Consider the following 23,373-nt stretch of genomic DNA (forward strand, 5'->3'; position numbering starts at 1 on the left):
TGTGTGTGTGTGTGTGTGTGTGTGCGCACGCACGCGCGTGTGTGTGTGTCTCAAAAATAAACATTAAAAAAATTTTTAAAAAGACTAATTTAGATAAGGATGTAAAATGTCTCTCAATATCTGGCACAAAATAGTAGTTAAATAAGTACTAATTTTTACTCAAATAAGTCTTGGAGAGCAGATAGGAGGAGTGGTCAAAGCCCTAATCATAGACAAAGTAGCAAATAATAACAGAGATAAGGAAGAGAATAAATGCAAAATTTTAAACAAAATAATCCAGAGAGAATATTCCAGGAAATTTTTATGGAGGAGGTCACACTGAGCTAATACTTGAGAGAAAATCAAGCATTTGAGGTGTAGAATAATGTGAGATAATTTAAGATACAGAGTGGGATACGCGAGAAGAACCAGTTAAGCGTGACATTCACTCCAATCATCATTCCTACCACTAGCAGATCCAAAATAAGTTGTGTGCTTTAAAGTCTGCTTAGAAATTAGGTGATGAAATTTTTGAATTTCCTAACTGTACTGTGGTTATGTTATAGACAATCTGTTTTCTTAACAAATACATACTTAAATATTATGGACTAAAAATCAACCTACTCTCAACTTATTAAGATAAATAATACATGTATATGCATGTAAATAATGTGTGCATTATTATGCACAAAAAAATGTGTGCATATCTATATGCATACATAAAAAGAGAAAGGCAGACTGATGGAGGAAATGCAGCAAAATGTTAAAAATTAGTGAATCCAGCTAAAGGACATATGGTAACTATTTGTGCTATTCGTGTATGTTGTAAGTTTTAAATTGTGTCAACATTTATAGATGAAGTTTAAAACTAGGAAGGTGAATTAAAGACATTCAGATAAATGAAAGTTGAATTTGTGCCAGCAGACTCAAACTGTAAAAAATTATGGAGAATGTTCTTCAAGCTGGGGAGAAATTATAATAGAAACATCTATAAGAAAAGATCTATAGGAAAGAATAAAGAGCAGGAAATAATAAATATGTGGATATGTATAAGGAATAATTTAAAAAAATTTTTTTTCAACGTTTATTTATTTTTGGGACAGAGAGAGACAGAGCTTGAACGGGGGAGGGGCAGAGAGAGAGGGAGACACAGAATCGGAAACAGGCTCCAGGCTCTGAGCCATCAGCCCAGAGCCCGACGCGGGGCTCGAACTCCCGGACCGCGAGATCGTGACCTGGCTGAAGTCGGAAGCTTAACCGACTGCGCCACCCAGGCGCCCCTTCTTTTTTTCTTTTTTTTTTTTTTCTTTTTTTTTTTTCAACGTTTATTTATTTTTGGGACAGAGAGAGACAGAGCTTGAACGGGGGAGGGGCAGAGAGAGAGGGTGGAATAATTTTATATCATCTTATTTATTTTGAAAGACACTTGGCTAAAACAAAAATTTATATAAAATATATTTTGGGTGTATAACATATGAGGTAGATTGTGATAGGTTAAGGATATATCCTGGAATCCCTAAAGCAAACATTAAAAAAAGGGGGTGGGTAACATAAAAAGAGAAGTGAAATTGGATACAAAAATAATTAATTCAAAAGAAGGTAGAGAAGGAGTAGTAATAGAAGAAAGAATGTACAAAACAATAGAATACAAATAAGACGGTAGACTTAAATCCAACTATATTAATAGTTGCATGAAATATAAATGGTTTTATATTCTTCAAGGAAAAATAGTCAAGCTGGATTTAAAAATAGAAGCACAGAACAATTACAAGCTATTTGCAAAAGACATTTGAAATATAAAGATATATTGTTTAAAAATAAGGGATGGCAAGATGTATCATGCAAATGCTATTTAAAAGAAAGGTGATGTAGTTATTTTACTACCAATGTAAACTTTAAGAGGAGTATTACGAGAGATTATAGGTACATTTCATGACGATAAGAGTGTCAATTCATCAAAAAAGACATCACACTCATAAGCATATAAGTACCTCATAGCAGAGCTTCTAAATTCATGACAAAATATGGCAGAACTAAAGGGAGAAATAGACAAATCTACAATTATAGTTGATGGATTTAACATTAATAATGGAATATCAAAGTGAGCATATATTAATAGAATAATTAATAATTTTCAGTTAGAAAAATAATCGCTAGTACGATTAGAAAAAATCTCAATCAATACCATATTGACACTACAGCTTTAAAAACTGTATCTCTCAGGGCACCTAGGTGGCTCAGTTGGTTAAGCTTCCAACTTCAGCTCAGGTCGTGATATCACGGTTTGTGGGTTCGAGCCTCACGTCGGGCTCGGTGCTGACAGCTCAGAGCCTGGAGCCTGCTTCTGATTCTGAGTCTCCTTCTCCCTCTGCTCCTCCCCTGCTTGCACTCTGTCTCTCTTTCTCTCAAAAATAAATAAACATTAAAAAAATTTTTTTAATTGTATCTCTCAATAATTGATACTGCAATTAGAAAAAGAATAATAAAAATATAGGGAAATATTTGAACACTACAATAAACTAATAACATTATTTACTTATATAAATCTACATAAAATCACTGCAGAATACACATTATTTTCAAGTGCACATGGAACATGTACCAAGATAGATCATACACTAGATTGTTAAACAGATCACAGGATTTCATGGAACTCTCCCTCTCCCTTGTCAAATGCTATTCAGAAGTTAAAAGGAAACAAAAAAACACACCTCAGAATATGTAATTGTGCTTGGCAATTAGGAATTCATTTGTGATTTTAGTTAAAGCAGTATCAATAAAATATTGAGGGTTGGAAGCCATGTTATAACGGGCCAATGCTGGAGTGAAAGGTGGAGATGAAGAGACCATGAGGATAACAGTTTCTCTCTGGAAGTTTCTCTCAGGATATAAGAGGAAGAACAGTGAGTAGTAGTGGGTGAAGGGGGAGACACAGACATATTTTTGTTTTAAAATAGAGGGTATGTTGCTAAGTGAAATAGGTCAGACAGAGAAAGACAAATACCATATGATTTCACGCCTATGTGGAATCTAAGAAACAAAACAAAAAGACAGAACAGACTCATAAATGCAAAGAACAAACTAGTGGTCCCCAGAGATGAGGGAGATTGGGGGGGGGGAGGGGTGGGCCAAATAGATGAAAAGGATTAAGAGGTAAAAACTTTCAGTTATAAAACAAATAAGCCACAGGGGGTGAAAAGTATAATGCAGGAAATATAATCAATAATACTATAATAACCTTGCATGGTAACTGGTGGTGATTGCACATATCACGGTGAGCACTGTGTCACGTTTGGAATTGTGTAAGTCAACTATACTTGTAAAATAAAACGTTGTAAGTCAACCATACTTCAATAAAAAATGATACAAAATAAAGTGGAGAGAATTGAACACTTTTTTTTATTTGGATGATGAGAAGGAGCCAGTGGAGAGAGAAAGGAAAAAGGAGGAGACAGAAAAATCTGTGGGAAGAGGTTCTGGAGAATTCACAGTGAGAAGAAATCAAGAGCAGAGGTTGGGGGACTGGCCTTCATCATGAGCAGGGAAACCATTGCTCTTTAAGGAGTGGGGGAAAATGAATAAAATACATGTAGAGAATGCTTCATCTTAAATGATAAGCAAGAACAGGAAATTATTATACAGTACATATTAATATTTGCAAGTAATTTAAGGTAGAATCAAAAGCAAGCTTTGTGATAAGAGATTCTCAAATGTTTTAAATCACATTCACATAAAACTCCTTTTTTCCCTCATGTATGTTTCTTTTTCTTTCTTTCTTTCTTTCTTTCTTTCTTTCTTTCTTAATGAATTGGGGAGTGGGTTGGGGGATATGAGAAGATGGGAAAGATGGGGCAGAAGAGAGGCAAAGAGAATAAAAATAAGCAATTCTCAGAAAAAGAAACCTAATGGAAAAGTGTATGTAAAAGAATCCTCATCCAATCTAGTAATGAGATAAATATAAATATTCAAACAGTGAAATACTATGCTATATCCCAGCAGATTAGATTTAAAAAAATTCATTGGGGGCACTTGAGTGGCTCCCTTGGTTAAGTGTCGGACTTCGGCTCAGGTCATGATCTCACGGTTTGTGAGTTCGAGCCCCGCGAAGGGCTCTGTGCTGTCAGTTCAGAACCTGGACCTGCTTCAGATTCTGTGTCTCCCTCTGTCTCTGCCCCTCCCCCACTCACGCTGTGTCCCTGTCTCTCAAAACATGAATAAACGTTAAAGAAAATTTAAAAAAAAATTCATTTGTCATTCCTCAGTGATACTCTAAATGGATACTCAATAGATACTCTAAATGGATACTCAAAATACAAACTCAATGGATACTCTAAAATTTTTACACCTGGCCAGTGGTAATTTAAATTGATTTAACTGCTTTGGATAGTACTTTGACAATTTCCAGGAAGGCTGAAGATGGATGGGTAAAATGTATTCTTGTTTACAAGGACCTGCTCCCCCCCCCCCCCACCCCCCGCCCCGGGAGAGAATTCTAGGCCCTCACCCACTTGCCTGTGCCTGGCAATCTTGGCCCATGGGGAGAATATATTTCCCTGTCCCAGAGACTAGGATTTGGGTCATATGATTTAATTTGGCCAATTGAATGTGAATAGACATGGATATCCCTTGTATAAACAGAAGCTTTTAAAGGCATTGTAAGTTTTTGTCACTTCCTGCCCATATTCCCTCTGCCACGAGAAGGGTATACACAGGATAGGAGCCCTTTCCATCCCAACTGCAACAATTAAAATAAAAATTCTTGGAATTTCTGGAGTGGTTTTAGGGTTATAGACTTCTGGTGGAGGACTCATTTTTTTGCATGTAAGGAAAACGAAAACAAAATGCTAATGTATCACACAGATATGTTTATTATTTAAATGTTTGTAAGATTTTAATTATGAATGAAAACATTTCTAGAAAATGTTACACATTTTGTATTAATGATTGTAACTGGTTTAAGGCACATAGTGCAAAATACTTCACTTCTGATACAGAGATCCCTAAACGTTTATCTAACCACACTGGCACAAATAGCCTTAGTACCTTATATGGTACAATATATGTTGGGGAAAAAAGTGTTTGGGGAAAAAATAAATAATAATAAATGTTTGGGGAAAAAAAACTTTGTGGGTAAAACTAGTATACTAACTATTTCCTGGCAAAAATCTATTAGTAGATTCATTTTTTGGTTTACAGAGAAGTTGCCATAGGAAAATACTATTTGTCTATGATTCTTTTAAAATCACATTATTATATAGTACACACATTATTCACCTGAAAAAAATCTCTAAATATCTGAGAATTTACCCATGAATAGTTAATTTTTGTATACTATCTTTTATGCTTTGGCTTTGAGAACCTCAGATATAAAATAACTTGAACATCTCTAATAAAAATTTTGCATATGTAAACATAATTTTGTTTACCAAAATGGGATTTCCAAAATTTCAATTATTCTCATTTCTCTATTTGATTAATAAAATACGGTATATAGTTTTTGAGAAACTAGATCTTTCAGAGTAAATATATACATATATAAGAGTTATTGAGACAGAATATAAACATTATAAAAACAACATATTGCTTTTGTATGTACAATCAAATTAGAGGTAGGTGTTTTAAGTAAAATTCTACTATATCATATCTTCTGTGTTATACCCACAAATTTTCATATTTGTATTTAACCCAAGCATACATTTTTAATATAAAAGTATACTGCATTTCCAGGATAATTTTTTTTATTTGAAGCACCATAACCCACAATTAAAAATTAAAGGAAATATAAAACAAGGTATCTAAGCTGTATCAGTAGAAAGTATAATGGCTATGTACTTTTTGATGTGACTATGGATTTGCTATTCACCTGACAGATTTAATAATGTTTATAGTTGTTTTAAATAAATTCATTTTCCTAAAATTTACTTGCGCCATTTTAACAAGTAGAATAAACATTTCATTGTACAATTCAGTACTGAGTAGATTTATATGTACGATTATAGGTATAATATAACTGTAATCCATTCCAAGCTGTTTGTTAACAGCAACATCACCTTGGTATAATTCATTCAAATATCTGTATATTCTACCATAAATTATTGTGTCCTTTTAAAAAGATCCCGATTAGAATCATATATATGTTAAGCTTATTTGGAAGGCTTTGGAAAAATTAAGCGGTGATTTGATTCCCTGATGAGCACCCTGGAAAAAAAAAAAAAAAAGAAAGAAAGAAAAGGAAAAGAAAAGGCACAGACATTTTGGATGTGGAAATCTCAGGAAGGGAAGAGTAAAGAGACGAGCACCGGTTATTCGCAGATATTCCAGAGAATACCTCCTCATACTTCCCATTTCTGAATGTTCATATTACTTGAATTGGGAGACCAGTAGTCATGTGAGGAATACACTTTCCACAGAACCCTCCACATCTCCCGTAGACTTTGGTTCCATCCTGAAAATAGGAAGAGGCAGAAATATAGGATAACCATACATGAGCTGGTATCTGTGCACACAGGCAGAAAGAGCAAATGCTTTGGATCATGGGGCTGAAATCATTTAGCCAAAGTTTCCTATAACAATTACATTTGAGGTCAAAGATCATACCGTTTCAGGCTTAGTTGAAATTTGTGGTCATGGGAACTGGATAATCTGAGATTCATATTAGCTACTTGATTATAATCCACACTAAAATTTAGAGAATTCATCTCAAACTACATATTTTTTTTAAACTTTTTTTTAACGTTTATTTATTTTTGAGACAGAGAGAGAGCATGAACAGGGGAGGGTCAGAGAGAGGGAGACACAGAATCCAAAACAGGCTCCAGGCTCCGAGCTGTTAGCACAGAGCCCGACGCGGGGTTTGAACTCACGGACCGCGAGATCATGACCTGAGCCGAAGTCGGCCGCTCAACCGACTGAGCCACCCAGGCGCCCCATCAAACTACATATTTTTTATCGAGGTGTCTATTTGCTTCAGCGAGCTTGTTAAAAACTCTCCCAATTTGCTGTCTGATATTTACATGATTTTACATAAGCTTCTCATAGGCTAAATAAAAAATATATTATACGAATTTGACCTTAACTGACAAGTCCTATTCTCCCCCATTAACCTTAAACATCTCACAGAAGTATTACAAACACAGTTTGAAGAAAAGTATAGAAGGGGAGAGGGTGATAAAATGGATAAAAATGGACTAAAAGCAGTAATTGTAATTAGAAAAGGACTAAGAAGGGAGATTCCTCTCTTTTTTTCTTTTTTTTTTTTCCACCTATTTTAAGAAAAGCAGAACCATTCACTGACAAACAGGTAGACAGAGGCTGGTGAGAGGGGTGTGATGCATGTTCTCTCTAGACTGCTTTCCATCTTTGACCAAAAGCCAAAAGACTGAAGACATTTTAATAGGATGAGGCAAAAAATAGTTTGAGCTCCTATATGAGTATCTGGAGAAAATAAGGTTTTTTGTTTGTTTTGTTTTGTTTTTCATGTTAAAAGGGAGGGCAGAGAAGGAAACTTTGAGTTCCTAGAACATTTTGGGGTAAAGAATGTTTTGAGATCAGGGGTTTTTAAGTTGTCTTTTCTTTCAGAAGCTTTTTAACTGTCAAGAATGTAAGTAAGCAGAGAAGAAGGGAATGGCAGTAAAAATTCCCATTCATATACATACATTCTTATCCCCAGATTGTTTAAGTAAAAAGCTAATCTGGATAAAATGTCCTGGCAAGTAAAAAGAGGTTTGCATTTCATGCGTAAGTGTGGGTTCCACCCATCTCAGCTTCACACCAGGCCTCAGGTTTCAGGAAATGCTTTCATATGCAACATTTTTGATCAAGGTCGAAATTCTCAGTGGATTAAATAATTAAGCTTTACAATGGAACTTCAAAAGAAGCAAAAGGAATGACTACTAAATAGTCACACCTACTGGTGGTCTCTTTACAATACCAAAAAGATATCTAAAAGCTGGATAAATAAGGTGAAATATTTCATTGAGCTCTTTGCACTGAGACCTGCTCAGAATATACTTCAAGTAATTCATTTATTCCCATACTTTCTACCAAACGGGATTAGACCTAAATATGCCAAATCAAAATTTAAAAATAGCCATTTGTTCTAAAAGCCTACTTCTGACCCAAATGGCAGAAATGATAAAAATTTAAATTCTTTAGGTGTTCATTAAAACTCAGTTGCATAGTCTTCAGAAACAGAATGTCTTAGTGTCTATGAATATTAGAAAATTGAGTTTCACTTACAAATAATATTGATACAAGTAGGAGTATAACAAAAGTAACTTCTATCAAAAGAAAGAAAAACCCTAAAATCGAATGGGCAGGGGCTGTCGATGGTGCTGACTTATGAGTAACACAGGTGAAAACACTTACAGATTATGATTTACTGTAGATAGAGTCCTGCTATCTGAGACATGGTAACCGGAAGTAACAGGAACCATCTCATAAAGGGTATGTGCCAGGGCAGTGTATGAGCAAATTAAATGTGTTCTACATGTAATATGTGTGCTACAGTAAAAGCCAAGTACGATGTTATCTAGATAAAGGCAGAGGAAAATATGCATACACTCATAAAAATAGTCCTAATTCTTAGAGAAACTATAAAGAACAGATGTTAAACGACAAATGGCTTTAACACCACGCCCATCACTGAATCAAAGCACTGAGGTAAATAAACCAAAAATATACTCCTCACTTTGAAATATTAAAACTACCACATCTTTAATAATTAAAGTATAGCTAACAGCACTACCTCTTTTTGAAGTACTGGCATATCAAGTCAGCAGCCCCAAACAAGCCAGATAAAATCTCTATGCCCTGGCATTTGATATTTCAGGTTCAAGGATCTGTAGCCTACACATGGATTTATATGCACGTAAAAACACATGTACATTAATAACAATGAACCCAGTTTCATTATTTCCTAGATTAATATTATGCCCCATTATATGTAACATGCCTCATATATGCAATAACTCATTAGTCATTAACTTTATAACTCTAAAGTAGAGGTCCTTTAATTCCAGTTCACAGCACAGTATTTCAGACAGGCATTTTGGTCCAGCAGGACTTACTTGTGATCTGTGGATGATGACAGAGGCATAACTCCCCTGAGCAAGCCACTTTGCTGTGCTGGATATCCTCATCCCAGTTCCTGCCAAGTTAATGCTGAACTGTCCCTAGATTGTAAACAAAACAAAATAGGTGGAATTAATAAAATATTTAAGGATGCTTCTGGAGGCACCTGGGTGTCTCAGTTGGTTAGGCATTGGACTCTTGGTTTCAGCTCAGGTCATAATCTCACAGTTCTGAGTTCGAGCCTGGCGACAGGCTCCATGCTGACAGTGGAGCCTGCTTAGGATTCTCTCTCTCTCCCTCTCTTTCTCTATCTCTGTCTCAAAATCAATAAATAGACATTTAATAATATTATTAAAAGAAAAAAAGAATGCTCGGGACACCTGGGTGGCTCAGTCGGTTAAGCATCTGACTTTGGCTCGGGTAATGATCTCGCAGTCCAAGTCCGTGAGTTCGAGCCCCTTGTTGGGCTCTGGGCTGACAGCTCACTTGGAGACTGGAGCCTGCTTCAGATTCTGTGTCTCCCTCTGTCTCTGCCCCTCCTCCACTTACATTCTGTCTCTCTCTCTTAAAAATAAATAAACATTAAAAAAAAAACTTAAAAAAACAGAATGCTCTTGGATAAAAGCACCTCAATTTGAATTACATAAGAAACACCTCGAATTATTTTTCAAGGGTCTTTCTTTAAAAAATGAAATAATATTGATATAATCTTACTCTAAAGGAAGTGAACCAGCTAAAGTTTTTTAAACATTGATTACAAACAAATCTCAATATGAGACATCTGAATCAATACCATATAATGTTATTTGTGCAAAAGTAATTCTGTCCAACCCTAGGACTCCACGGCTTGACAGCTAGAGCTCGTGTCCCTGTAGCAATAGGCAAGTCCTAAGAGATGGGGTGTTCACAGGGACTAATGCTAGACTTTCACATTTTTCCAATTTCTTTTTTTTTAATTTTTTCAATGTTTATTTATTTTTGAGAGAGAGAGAGAGAGAGAGAGAGAGAGAGAGAGAGAGAGAGAGAGAGAGAGAGAGTATGAGCGGGAAAGGGGCAGAGAGAGAGAGAGAGAGAGAGAGAGACAGAATCCGAAGTAGGATCTAGGCTCCTAGCTGTCAGCATAGAGCCCTACACAGGGCTCAAACCACAATCCACGAGATCATGACCTGAGCCAAAGTAGGACGCTTATCCAACTGAGTCACCCAGGTATACCTCTTCAATTTCTATTCTTGACCTCTTCTTACTAACTTCTCTGATGAATTACACCTGTTTAATGTATTTTCTGGACTCTCCTGTTAATGTGACTTTCTCTGTTGCCATAAAAATGTTACTTCTTAACCCCCTACACAAAACTAGTCAGTGTAATATTATTGTCCCAGCTATTACATCCCTTTTTAAAGTGCCCTGAAGTGTATGATGCCACAGGATTTACACACATGGTCTGTGAGCCCCCTAGTGGCATTATGATCTAATTCTTTTCAAGACACAAGAACCATTTTCATGTCAAAATATTTCAGACTATCTTTGCTAAATATTAAACCTTAAATATCTGTTAACTGAGAAAATGTGTGACAAAACTGGATAAAATTTGGGCACATTTATGTCTTGCAGTACACAATTACACATTCAAAAGTAGAATTAATTAATGCTAATTAAGCTTATTGCCAATGTTCCATGTACACATAGATTCAGAGTGATCTTCTTAGATTACATCACTATATCCCATAGCCTAAGATGCATGAATCTTGAGCAAGACTGTGATAAAATATTAGGAGTTACATTATGTGATTGAAAATAGTATCTTGTCATGAAGGCAAAGATGAAATAGATTTCAAATATAATTATAATGTGAATTATTACTATTGCTAAAACAATTATATGTCAATTTAGTTTATTGCTAACAAGTCTAAGCTATTTCTTAATTAAAATCAAAATAGAAATTCAAATACATTTATGATATAATTTTGATATATACAGAATTTCCCTGAAAGAGAACTAATGTTTAGATAAATTCCAAAGAAAATATATCACATATATCATTTGGTTATAAATTTAGAATATGACCTATATGTTTCATTCCTGTATTCTCAGAGCCCAGAATATGGCTTAGTGTTTTTGAATGGATAAATTAAGTGCAACATTACAAATATTAAATTTTAGCATTACATACACATGAATACACAAATACACATATAAACTTTTCATATGCCATGATAATGAATGACATTAATACTAGACACATTGGTATTTTATATTGGCAAATACTAGACACATTTGGTATTTTATATTAGTAAATAACTAATTCTTTTTAATTTAAAAAAAAATTTTTTTTTCAACATTTATTTATTTTTGGGACAGAGAGAGACAGAGCATGAACGGGGGAGGGGCAGAGAGAGAGGGAGACACAGAATCGGAAACAGGCTCCAGGCTCTGAGCCATCAGCTCAAACTCACGGACCGCGAGGGCTCAAACTCACGGACCGCGAGATCGTGACCTGGCTGAAGTCGGAGGCTTAACCGACTGCGCCACCCAGGCGCCCCAGTAAATAACTAATTCTTAGTCAACCTGCTACAAGTTTTGCATTGAATATCTCCATCTCACATTAACTCATAAGTAGGCTTCTCACCAAACAAAACTCCTTAAAAATAGACGTATATTCTGTGATGTAGGTTTCCTGTGACAAGCCACTTACTGAGTGCCCCAGCAGGCCATTCGGTGTTTTCACAGCCTAACATTCTACACTTTCCTTAATTCTTTACCCTCCTGCTCAAGGTTGCTTGGAAGCATTCAAATGTATATACACTGAAAATGAAAGGAAAAAAATGACTGACTACTGACAGACTTAGGTGGTCATTGACACAATCAGTTGGTCTAGAAATATCTATTCCTCCATTTCTCCAGACTAATTTTCATGAGCTTTATTTATGTCTTTAGTAGATAAAAACTTCCAATTTTAAGATAAATTTTGGGAATATAATGGGCAGCATGGTGATTCCAGTTAACAACACTGTATTGTGTATTTGAAAGTTGCTAAGAGAGTAGATCTTAAAAGTTCTCATTCAAAGAAAAAAATGTGGTAACTATGTGAGGTGATAGATGTTAATTAAACTTACCATGGTGATCATTTTGCAATATATACATAACCAAATCATTATCTTGCACACCTTACACTAATGCAATATTCTATGATAATTATATTTTACTAAACAGGGGGAAAAATAAAATGGCATATGTATATAAATAAATGTAATGCATTGTAGAGAATTACAGGTGTATAAAAAAGGTACTGGTATGTTCTTATGGGACTTCAGAAGGAATAAATGATTGGATAAATTAATTATATTAGTTTCATATTTTTATTTAAGAGTAAAATGTATACCTCCTTAAACCTAACCTTTAACTTAAAAAATTAGTTCAATGTAGCTGCTAAAAATTTGTGTTTTAAAAGTAGTATGAGGTTTACCTCCTCTTCTACTCTCAACCTTTTTTAGAAGAGGCGGCCATAAGATGTAAAATTCTAATAGCAAAGTCACAAGTGGAAGGTGATTCAAATATCCAATAATTCAACAAATTGGAATGTCTTGAGTAATTAATTGACTGCATCAAAGGAAAAAGTAGTTGTGGATATAAGAGAAGAACTATGGAGGTAGACATAAGTTTTAATGTTCTACTTCTTTTATTGACTGGTTGGTTCATGTGGTCTTATTACATCATTATAGTTTGATAATTCTAAAATGTGTTGTACATATTTTATCATGAAGGGATCTATAATCTGAGGCAACTGCAATAAAAATTCCATGGAGAATTTTTGTAGCTCTAGAGAACTGATTCTAAAATTTATATGAAAAGACAAATTAAAATAGTTAAATTAATTTTTAAAAAGAATAAACTTGAAGAACCCACACTACCTTATTTTGACACTTATTATAAAGCTATCATAACCAAGACACTGCTGTGTTGGAGAGATAGGTAGATCAATGGAACAAAATAGAGTTCAGAAATAGACCCACAAGTGGACCAAAAATAGGTCCACTTGATTTTTAACAAAGGTGTTAAGGTAATTAAGTAGAGAAAATATTGTCTTTTCAACAAATGGTGTTTGGACAAGTGGATGTCTACATGCAAAATCCATTAGATTTTACACAATATTAATTCAAAATCAACCACAGGTCTAAGGGTAAAACTATAAAACTATACAAATTTTTGAAGGAAACATGGGAGAAAATCTTTGTCACTTGGAGTTAGTCAAGGAGTTCTTCAATATGAAACTAAATGCACAACCCATATAGGATAAAAGTAATAAATTTGACTTCATTAAAATTTAAAAATTTTGCTGTGTGAAAGACACTTGAAAGAAAAGCTATGGCTCAGATCAGGAAAAAATATTTGCAAATATCTTATGTAACAAGAGACTTGTATCCAGAATATGTAAAGAACTCTCAAAATTAAACAGTAGGAAATAAACAATCCAATTTTTAAAATGGGTAGAAGACTTGAAAAAACACTTCACCAAAGTGGATATGCAGATGACCAATAAGGACATGAAAAGTATTTAACATATTTAACTGTGAATCAAATGCAAATTAAAACCACAATGAGATTCCACAGAACATGATGGGGCAGAAAACACAACTTGACAATACTAAGTGCTGACAGGGAAGCAAAGCGACTAGAACTTTAATCTTGGCTAGTGGGAATACAAAATAGTACAGTTACTCTTTAAAACAGTTTGGTAGTTTTTTATAAGGTAAACATACACATTCCCTATGACCTTACAATCCCATTAATCAGGTAATTATCCCAGAAAAATGAAAATGTATGTTCACACATACACCTGCACACAAATGTGCATATCAGCTCTATTCATAATCTCCCCAAACTATAAGCAACCCATTCTTCCAATGGATGAGTGGACAAACTATAGGACCACTGTACAACTTGTATATGATAGAATAATTCAGAGCAATACAAAAGGAACAAATTACTGACACATGCAACAACACAGATGAATCACAAAGGCATTATGTTGAGTGAAGAGAGCCAATCTTAAAACATTATATACTGTATTTTCCATTTATGTGACATTTGTATGACATTCCAGCAAAGGCAAAACAATGGCAACAGAGAACAGTTCAGTGTTTACCAGAAGTTAGGTCCAAAGATTTGGAATTGCCCTATATGCTGATTATACTGATGGTAATGTGAATCTGTACATATGTTAAAACTGTATACTAAAAAAAAAAAAAAAAGGTAATTTTTCTCTATAACTTTTTAAAATGTGAATGGGTATAAAATGTATTTAAAGAATAAATTTTCCAAAAGGCTTGCAAAATAAACCCAACAATCTGTTGTATGTAAGAGACATACTTAAAATAAAGTGATCCATAAAAGCTAAAATTAAAAGGATGGGCAAAAAAATACCAGGAATCTGAACATAAGAAAAGAAGAAGGGTAATAATACTAAGGGACAAAGTAGAATTCAAGTCTTAAATCAGGAAAACATGACAAATAAATACTAAAAACCATAATCTACAATGAAGAAATAACCCACGAATATTATGAATTGAGTAACACAGTGACTTTTATAAAATAAAACTATAGGAGATACAAGTAGACATAGATAGATAGATAGATAGATAGATAGATAGATACCCCCAATAGGAAATTTTAATATACCATTTTAGTAACAAGACAGATCAAGCAGGCAAAAATAAGGAGAGGGATAATCTAAACAATATAATCAAAAAGGTAGATCTTTGGATGCGTATCAAACTCTGTAACCTTATGGTAAAAAATACATGTTTGAAACATTTAATGACTGGTTCTGAATTCTCAAAATAGATGCTGGCCATGATCTACTTGCACTAGCTGAATGTAGTTATTTCTCTTGCTCTTGTGTCATCAATATTAATTATAAAACAGCTAAAGAGATACACATTAGGTTTTATCGTCCCATTTTTGTGGCTCTTTGAAAAGTATCAAAGGTTTTCCTTTACTTCACTTTTGATATATGTATTCTAAAGTCACATCACACTCCTTAACTTCATCTTATATTGCAATGTGGCAAAGTTTATTTTCCCTAAAGAGTGCCATATGTATCCATTCTCTTTTTAGAATTCATGTCCCAGAGTGCCCTGTCATATGCAAACACAGAGGATGTGGTTTTGATGAATCCCAAACAAAATAAGTTCTTTCTGTGACATCAAACATCTGGAGAGTATTCATGCAAATGTTGTATAACTTAACACAGAATCTGGTTTATATATTTGACAGAACACCTCTAAGAATACTGGACAGTTTGTATTTTTGGTAACATAAACCTCAGCCGGTTGAATTGTAGAGAATGAATATAGATAGGTAAAGTTCCTATTCACAGCACATACCTATCTATGCTCGCTAACATCTAATTTGGGAAATAAAATCTGGCATTCCAGAAATGCCTGGAGAACTACAAGAGGGAGGCATCTCACCTTGATGAGTAGAGAGGAATATTTTATTACTATACTGGTTCTGCCTCTGACTTTCTCAAGGACCTTGGACAGGTTATTAACATGGAATTTCTGCTTCTCCTAACTATGAAATGGGATTGCCCAGTTTACAACTACATAACTTTCTCAAGATATTATAGGGGAGAAATGGGGTCACAGAGAAATTAAATAAAGGGTTAGAAATTAATGGAAATAACTATAGTATCATTTAAAAACCTAACTGTGCTAACGCCTCTTATTCAGATATCAAGCTCAACAAGAAATATTCTGTTTATTGGGGTGTCATGGCTCATGGGTTCTAGCCCCACATCGAGCTCTGTGCTGACCGCTCAGAGCCTGGAGCCTGCTTTGGATTCTGTGTTTCCCTCTCTCCACCCCTCCCCCACTCATGCGCTCTCTCTCTCTCTCTCTCTCTCTCTCTCTCTCTCTCTCTTTCTGTCTCTCATAAAATAAACATTAAAAAAAAAAAGAAATACTCTTTATAATAATTAGCTTTCTGTTAGATATTTCCCATTAGGAAAGTTAAGTGAGAAGAAAGTGTGTTTAATGATTATTGATTTATTTTGAGAGAGAGAGAGAGAGAGAGTGTGTGTGTGTGTGTGTGTGAGAGAGATCATGAGAGGGGGAGGGGCAGAGAGGGCGGGAGAGATAGAATCCCAAGCATGTAAGATCTCACAAACCATGAGATCATGACCTAGGCCGAAATCAAGAGTTGGACACTTAACTGAATAAGCCACCTAGGCACTCTGAGATAAAAATTTTGATTCTACTTGACAGTTACATGATTTAATTGCCTATCAGCTCTCTTGTGAATTTAGTTTTCATTTCATCAACCCTGACCTTGCCCAATTTAACATGTAATAAAAAAAGACTGGATTCCCAGAACTTGGCAACCTTTCCAAAGTAATGGCATCTGTGAGACCTTGCATCAGACTCCCCACATCTCTACGTGGCATTCTCAATTTGCTTCTTTCTAATAACATTAAGTATTTGACAAGATGATATAGCTTATAAGGAGGATGGGTTGTTGGACAAAGTTCATCAGTCTTGACATGGGTTGATCATTTGAGAATGAATAATCTCTATTTAATCTTTATTTAATAATCTCTAGTTAAAGGGAAGTGTTACTAAAAAATCCGTAGGAGTTTGGGCACTTGGTGGCTCAGTCGGTTGAGTCTCTGACTTCAGCTCAAGTCATGATCTCATGGTTTGTGGTTTCAGGCCCCGCTTCAGGCTTTCTGCTGTCAGCTCACAGTCCACTTTAGATCCTCTGTTCCCCTCCCTCTCTGCCCGTCCCCCACTCTCTCTCTCTCTTAAAAATAAACAAACATTGGGGCGCCTGGGTGGCGCAGTCGGTTGGGCGTCCGACTTCAGCCAGGTCACGATCTCGCGGGTCCGTGAGTTCGAGCCCTGCGTCAGGCTCTGGGCTGATGGCTCAGAGCCTGGAGCCTGTTTCCGATTCGGTGTCTCCCTCTCTCTCTGCCCCTCCCCCATTCATGCTCTGTCTCTCTCTGTCCCAAAAATAAATAAACGTTGAAAAAAAATTAAAAAAAAAAAATAAACAAACATTAAAAAAAAAACCTTTAAAAAAATAAATAAAAAATAAATTTTAAAAAATCCATATGGATTAAAAAAAATTGCTGAGAATGCTAAAAGGTTTAGATTACACATCCTTGACTTTAGAACAGGTGTCTGAAGACTTTAGAACACAGTGTCAGGCTTCATAAGGGGGAGTTCATCAAGGTAAGGACTGTCCTGGGAAAAGAACTGAATAGAAGATGTGGGTCAGAGAGTCACATTCTGGGAAGTAGACCAATTATGTGATGGACCAATATGAATGAAGGAGAAAAGGAGAAGAATGGACATGCATGGAGCTATCCAGCTTCAAAGATTGAATGAGAATATGAGCCCTCTCTGCCAAGTTATCTACCTTTAAAATATGACCAAGAGAGGAAGTGTTTCTGGAATGGCAACTTGAGGAGCCCTGTGGCCTCACTCTTCGACAAAACAACCATAACTCATAAAAATTATGAAATACAACAACCATTTAAGGTCTCTAGAAATTATCCTAAGGTTATACAACAAATGGAAAAATATTTATTCACAAAAAATCTACTATATCTGGGTAAGAAGAGGGAATGTCTATGACATTTGAACCATGACCTGCCCTTTACTCTTACCTCAGCAGGATGACAGTTTTAGTCTTGATAGGAACACAAGGCTCCATTTCTCCAGCATTCTGTTAAGGTTAAGTTTTCTCCCTGGGAGGGGAAAACTGCCAGCAATTCTCATTTCATGCAGTTCTGTGCCACAGAAGCTCTATTACAGATAAGAATAGCTAAGCTCCCATCGGCCACTCAGTCCCTACTCATAAAACGGAAGATCTACCCCAGGCATGGTTGGCCAAGAACACAAGGCTCCAATCATCCCCATTCAAAATCACTGGTAGGGCAGAGGTTCTATGCTGAGAAGGGCAAGCCAAGAAGAGCAGGGGTTACTGCTATGACTCAGGATCCTGCTTATTAAAAAGTACGATTGTTACTCTGAGAAGTTGGCCCTATCCTTAGATCCACAGAACTAGTGCAAAGTTTTTTCCTTAGGATAGAGTCATGATGTTAAGGTCGGAGTGTTCCATAGCTTTTTATAAGGAGTATGAGCTTATTTGAGAAAGAAATAGGAGAATTTCAAGACTAAAGATGCAACTGAAAACAAGATTTTAATGACACGTAGCTAAAAAGGGAGTGGTGATAGCTCAATGAGAGCAACAAGGAAAATGGTAGATCAAATTGAAGTTTAACAGAGAGAACCAAGGAAAGAGACAGTTAAGAAGGGCTCCTCTTGAGGTCTGACTTGACCTATAATACTACCTTGGCCAGAGGGCTTGAATTTAGTTGGATTAGTCCATGGAGTAATTTACTCCTCTAAGATGTTATTGAAAGAATATAGCAATCATCTAGCAATTAATGGAGTCTAAGAGCTGAGTGTGATATCAATAGATTCAGACCAGGTTAAAAACGTGATGGATATTTTTATCCTTTGGATAAATTCCTAGTAGTGCAATTGCTGGGTCATAGGTTAGTTCTATTTTTAATTTTTTGAGGAACCTCCATACTGTTTTCCAGACTGGCTGCACCAGTTTGCATTCCCACCAATAGTGCAAAAGTGTTCCCCTTTCTCCGCATCCGTGCCAACATCTGTTGTTTCTGGAGCTGTAAATTTAGCCATTCTGACAGGTGTGAAGAGACTCTTAAATACAGAGAACAAAGTGGGGGTTTTGGGAGGGAGTAAGTAAGAAGAGAATGGGTTAAATGGGTGATAGGCATTAAGGAGGGCACTTCTGCGATGAGTCATTGGGTTCTATTCTTGAAGCCAAGGCTACACTGTATGTTAACTAATTCGAATTTAAATTTTAAAAAAGTTAATGCGCAAACTAGGAATAAAAATAAAAACTTGGGGCACCTGGGTGGCTCAGTCGGTTAAGCGTCTGACTTCGGCTCAGGTCATGATCTCACTGTCCGTGAGTTAGAGCCCTGCGTTGGGTTCTGTGTTGACAGCTCGGAGCCTGGAGCCTGCTTCGGATTCTGTGTTTCAGTCTCTCTGCCCCTCCCCTGCTCACACTCTGTCTCTCTCAAAAATAAATAAATGTTAAAAAAAATTAAAAAAAAAACTTCATGGAGAGTTGGGAAAGAGACAAAGAGATCTCAGCTAAAAACACCATCATTCCAGGAGGATTAGAGTGACTGTACGTGTCCAAGTCTGTGCCATCCAGGGAGTGACATCAAAGACTGCACACTACAGAGAAAAATAGATGTCACCAAAATAGTTCAGCCAAGGAGCTAAGCAAACAAACAAGCAAGCAAACAAGTCCTAGAGGAGAGGGGAGAGGAGATTTAGTGTCCATAGTTACTAAAATACATTCCCTAAAATGCTTGGTTTTCAAGAAAAAACTGAGATATGCAAAGAAATTGGAAAGGATGACTCATTCAGGGGGAAAAGGCAATAGAAACTGCCTTTGACAGGTTTCACATGTCTGACTGAGCAGATAAAGATTTCAAAGCCGCTATTATAAATATGTTCAAAGAACTAAAGAAAACCATGTTTTAAAGAAAGGTATGATAATAATGTCTCATCATATAGAGAATATCAATACAGAGACAGAAGTTACATTTAGATAAAGAGCAAAAGAACAATTCTGGAGTTAAAATGTACAATAACAAAAGAAATCACTATAGGGGCTCAAACAGTAGATTGAAGCAGGTAGAAAAAAGAATTAGCAAACTTGAGCAGGTATCAATAGTGATTACATAATCTGAAGAACAGAGAGAAAAAAAGCATTTTAAGAAAAATGAACAGAGCCTCAGAGAAACAAAGGGATACACCATTAAGTACACCAACATATGCATAATGCAAGTACCAGAAGGAAGGGAGAGATACAGGAGCAGAGAATATATTTGAATAAATAATGTCTGAAATTTCCAAATTTGGTGAAACACGTTAATCTATACATCCAAGAAACTCAATAGATTTCAAGTTTGGTAGATACACAGAGATCCACATCCAAATATGTGACAGTAAAGATGAAAGTTGAAGACAAAGAGAAAATCTGAAAGCATCAAGAGATAAATAACCACATACATAAGAACCCCAATAAGATACATAGCTGACCTCCATGTTTTTATCTATAAGCTAGAAGACAGTCGGGTGACATATTTAAAGTGCTGAAAAATAAAAAGTGTAAGTTGAGAATTTTATAACAAGCAAATCAATCTTTCAAGAATGAAGGCCAAATGAAAACTTTCAAGATAAACAAAACAGAGAGGATTTGTCACTAGTAGACCTGTTTTATAAGACATGCTAAAGGAAGTTCGTCAAGCTGAAATCAAGTAACACCAGACATTAATACAAAACAACCAAAGAGTACTGGTAAAGGCAATTGTCTAGGTAATTATAAAAGACATTATGATTGCATCTTTCTTTTCCTTTCTTCCCTTAACTTATTTTAAAACAATTTTATAAACCAATAAGTATATGATTATATTATTGACCTATAATATATAGAAATGTAATATATTTGATAATAATAGCAAAAATGAGGCAGGTGGAAGCAAAGCTCTTTGAGAGTAAGGAAATAACACCAGCCAATAAATCAAATCCACAGGAAGAAAAGAAGAAAACTAGAAATGCTAAATAAAAAGGTTCACATAAAATGCTCTATGAATATGTAATTCCTCTCATTACTCTTCTCATATTCTCTAAAAATCATAAAATTATAGCAAGTTATTATAAAAACGTGATGTGGATTTTTACATATGTAGGTCATGTAACAAATATAACACCAAAAGTGGGAAGAGGAAATAAAGCATATAAAGGAGTAATTTCCTATATTTCACTCAAAATTAGGTAGTGTAAATCTGAAGTCGATTCTGATAAGTTAAGATGTATATTGTAACCCCTTAAGCAGCAAGTAAGAAAACAATTCAAAAAATATAGTGAAAAAATTATTAAGTGGCACAAAAACAGACACATAGACCAATGGAATAGAATAGAAACCCCAGAACTAGACCCACAAACGTATGGCCAACTCATCTTTGACAAAGCAGGAAAGAACATCCAATGGAAAAAAGACAGTCTCTTTAACAAATGGTGCTGGGAGAACTGGACAGCAACATGCAGAAGGTTGAAACTAGACCACTTTCTCACACCATTCACAAAAATAAACTCAAAATGGATAAAGGACCTGAATGTGAGACAGGAAACCATCAAAACCCTAGAGGAGAAAGCAGGAAAAGACCTCTCTGACCTCAGCCGTAGCAATCTCTTACTCGACACATCCCCAAAGGCAAGGGAATTAAAAGCAAAAGTGAATTACTGGGACCTTATGAAGATAAAAAGCTTCTGCACAGCAAAGGAAACAACCAACAAAACTAAAAGGCAACCAACAGAATGGGAAAAGATATTTGCAAATGACATATCGGACAAAGGGCTAGTATCCAAAATCTATAAAGAGCTCACCAAACTCCACACCCGAAAAACAAATAACCCAGTGAAGAAATGGGCAGAAAACATGAATAGACACTTCTCTAAAGAAGACATCCGGATGGCCAACAGGCACATGAAAAGATGTTCAGCGTCGCTCCTTATCAGGGAAATACAAATCAAAACCACACTCAGGTATCACCTCACGCCAGTCAGAGTGGCCAAAATGAACAAATCAGGAGACTATAGATGCTGGAGAGGATGTGGAGAAACGGGAACCTTCTTGCACTGTTGGTGGGAATGCAAACTGGTGCAGCTACTCTGGAAAGCAGTGTGGAGGTTCCTCAGAAAATTAAAAATAGACCTACCCTATGACCCAGCAATAGCACTGCTAGGAATTTATCCAAGGGATACAGGAGTACTGATGCATAGGGCCACTTGTACCCCAATGTTCATAGCAGCACTCTCAACAATAGCCAAATTATGGAAAGAGCCTAAATGTCCATCAACTGATGAATGGATAAAGAAATTGTGGTTTATATACACAATGGAGTACTACGTGGCAATGAGAAAAAATGAAATATGGCCTTTTGTAGCAACGTGGATGGAACTGGAGAGTGTGATGCTAAGTGAAATAAGCCATACAGAGAAAGACAGATACCATATGGTTTCACTCTTATGTGGATCCTGAGAAACTTAACAGGAACCCATGGGGGAGGGGAAGGAAAAAAAAAAAAGAGTTTAGAGTGGGAGACAGCCAAAGCATAAGAGACTGTTAAAAACTGAGAACAAACTGAGGGTTGATGGGGGGTGGGAGGGAGGAGAGGGTGGGTGATAGGTATTGAGGAGGGCACCTTTTGGGATGAGCACTGGGTGTTGTATGGAAACCAATTTGACAATAAATTTCATATATAAAAAAAAACACACACACAAAAAAAAAGAAAAAGAAAAAATTATTAAGGAAATTAAACGTTACACTCAAAAACATTCAATTAAAAAAAGAAAGTGGTAAAGAAGGAATAGAGGAACAAAAACAACTTCAGACATACAGAAAACAAAAAGTAAAATGGTACATCAATATCATCAAACAACTCAATTCAAAGGCAGAGATCCAATAAAGTGCTCTCTATAGAAGACACTCTTAAGATCCAAAGATATAAATAGGTTAAAAGTAAATGGGATAAAATTATATATCATGTACTATCTATGAGCTGAGCGGCCATTCTAATGTCAGATAAATTAGACCTTTAAAACAAACAAACAAAAAAATGCTGCTTCAGATAAAGAACATTTTATAATGACAAAAGTGCCAATATATCAGGAAATTATGACAATTATAATCATGATCATATATAAAAACCCCATGGTAAATGAATAAAATACCAAGTAAATGAAATAAGACTAAAGTGAGAAATAGACAATTCAACAATAATAGTTGCAAAATTTCAGTGACTAGAACAGCTAGGCAGAAGATAAACAAGGGAATGGAAAAGTTGAACAATACTTCAAACCAACAAGGCCTGACAAACATGTATAGAATATTTCACCAACAACAGAATACACATTCTTTCCAACCACATATTGAACATTTTCCAGAATAGCCATATGTTATACCATAAAACAAGACTTAGTGCATTTAAGAGAATGAAGAATACAAAGAGTATTTTCCAATCACAATGGAAAGAACTCAGTAACAGAGGCAAATTTGGAAAACTCACAAATATGTGGGACTCAAACACTACATTTTTTTTAGAGAGAGAGAGAGCACAAACAGTAGAGGGAGAGACAGAATCTTAAGCAGTCTCCATGACCAGCATGGAGTCCAATGTGGGGCTCAATTTCATGACCCTGAGATGAC

General features: G+C 35.6%; 1 protein-coding gene across 1 annotated transcript in view; it reads right to left on the minus strand.

The window, feature by feature from the left end:
- Positions 1 to 4,824: 4,824 nt before the first annotated feature.
- ADAMTS20 (ADAM metallopeptidase with thrombospondin type 1 motif 20) overlaps positions 4,825 to 23,373 on the minus strand; it is a 176,923-nt gene continuing 158,374 nt past the window's right edge. Inside the window, exons 38-39 of the mRNA XM_043563431.1 lie at positions 9,048 to 9,152; positions 4,825 to 6,424 (exon numbers count right to left, since the gene is read on the minus strand). Of these exons, the coding sequence (XP_043419366.1) occupies positions 6,335 to 6,424; positions 9,048 to 9,152 (195 nt within the window). The 3' untranslated portion in view covers positions 4,825 to 6,334. The remainder of the gene's footprint in view (positions 6,425 to 9,047; positions 9,153 to 23,373) is intronic.

The sequence above is a fragment of the Prionailurus bengalensis genome, chromosome B4 (assembly GCF_016509475.1).
Source record: "Prionailurus bengalensis isolate Pbe53 chromosome B4, Fcat_Pben_1.1_paternal_pri, whole genome shotgun sequence".
Classification (NCBI taxonomy): Eukaryota; Metazoa; Chordata; class Mammalia; order Carnivora; family Felidae; genus Prionailurus; species Prionailurus bengalensis.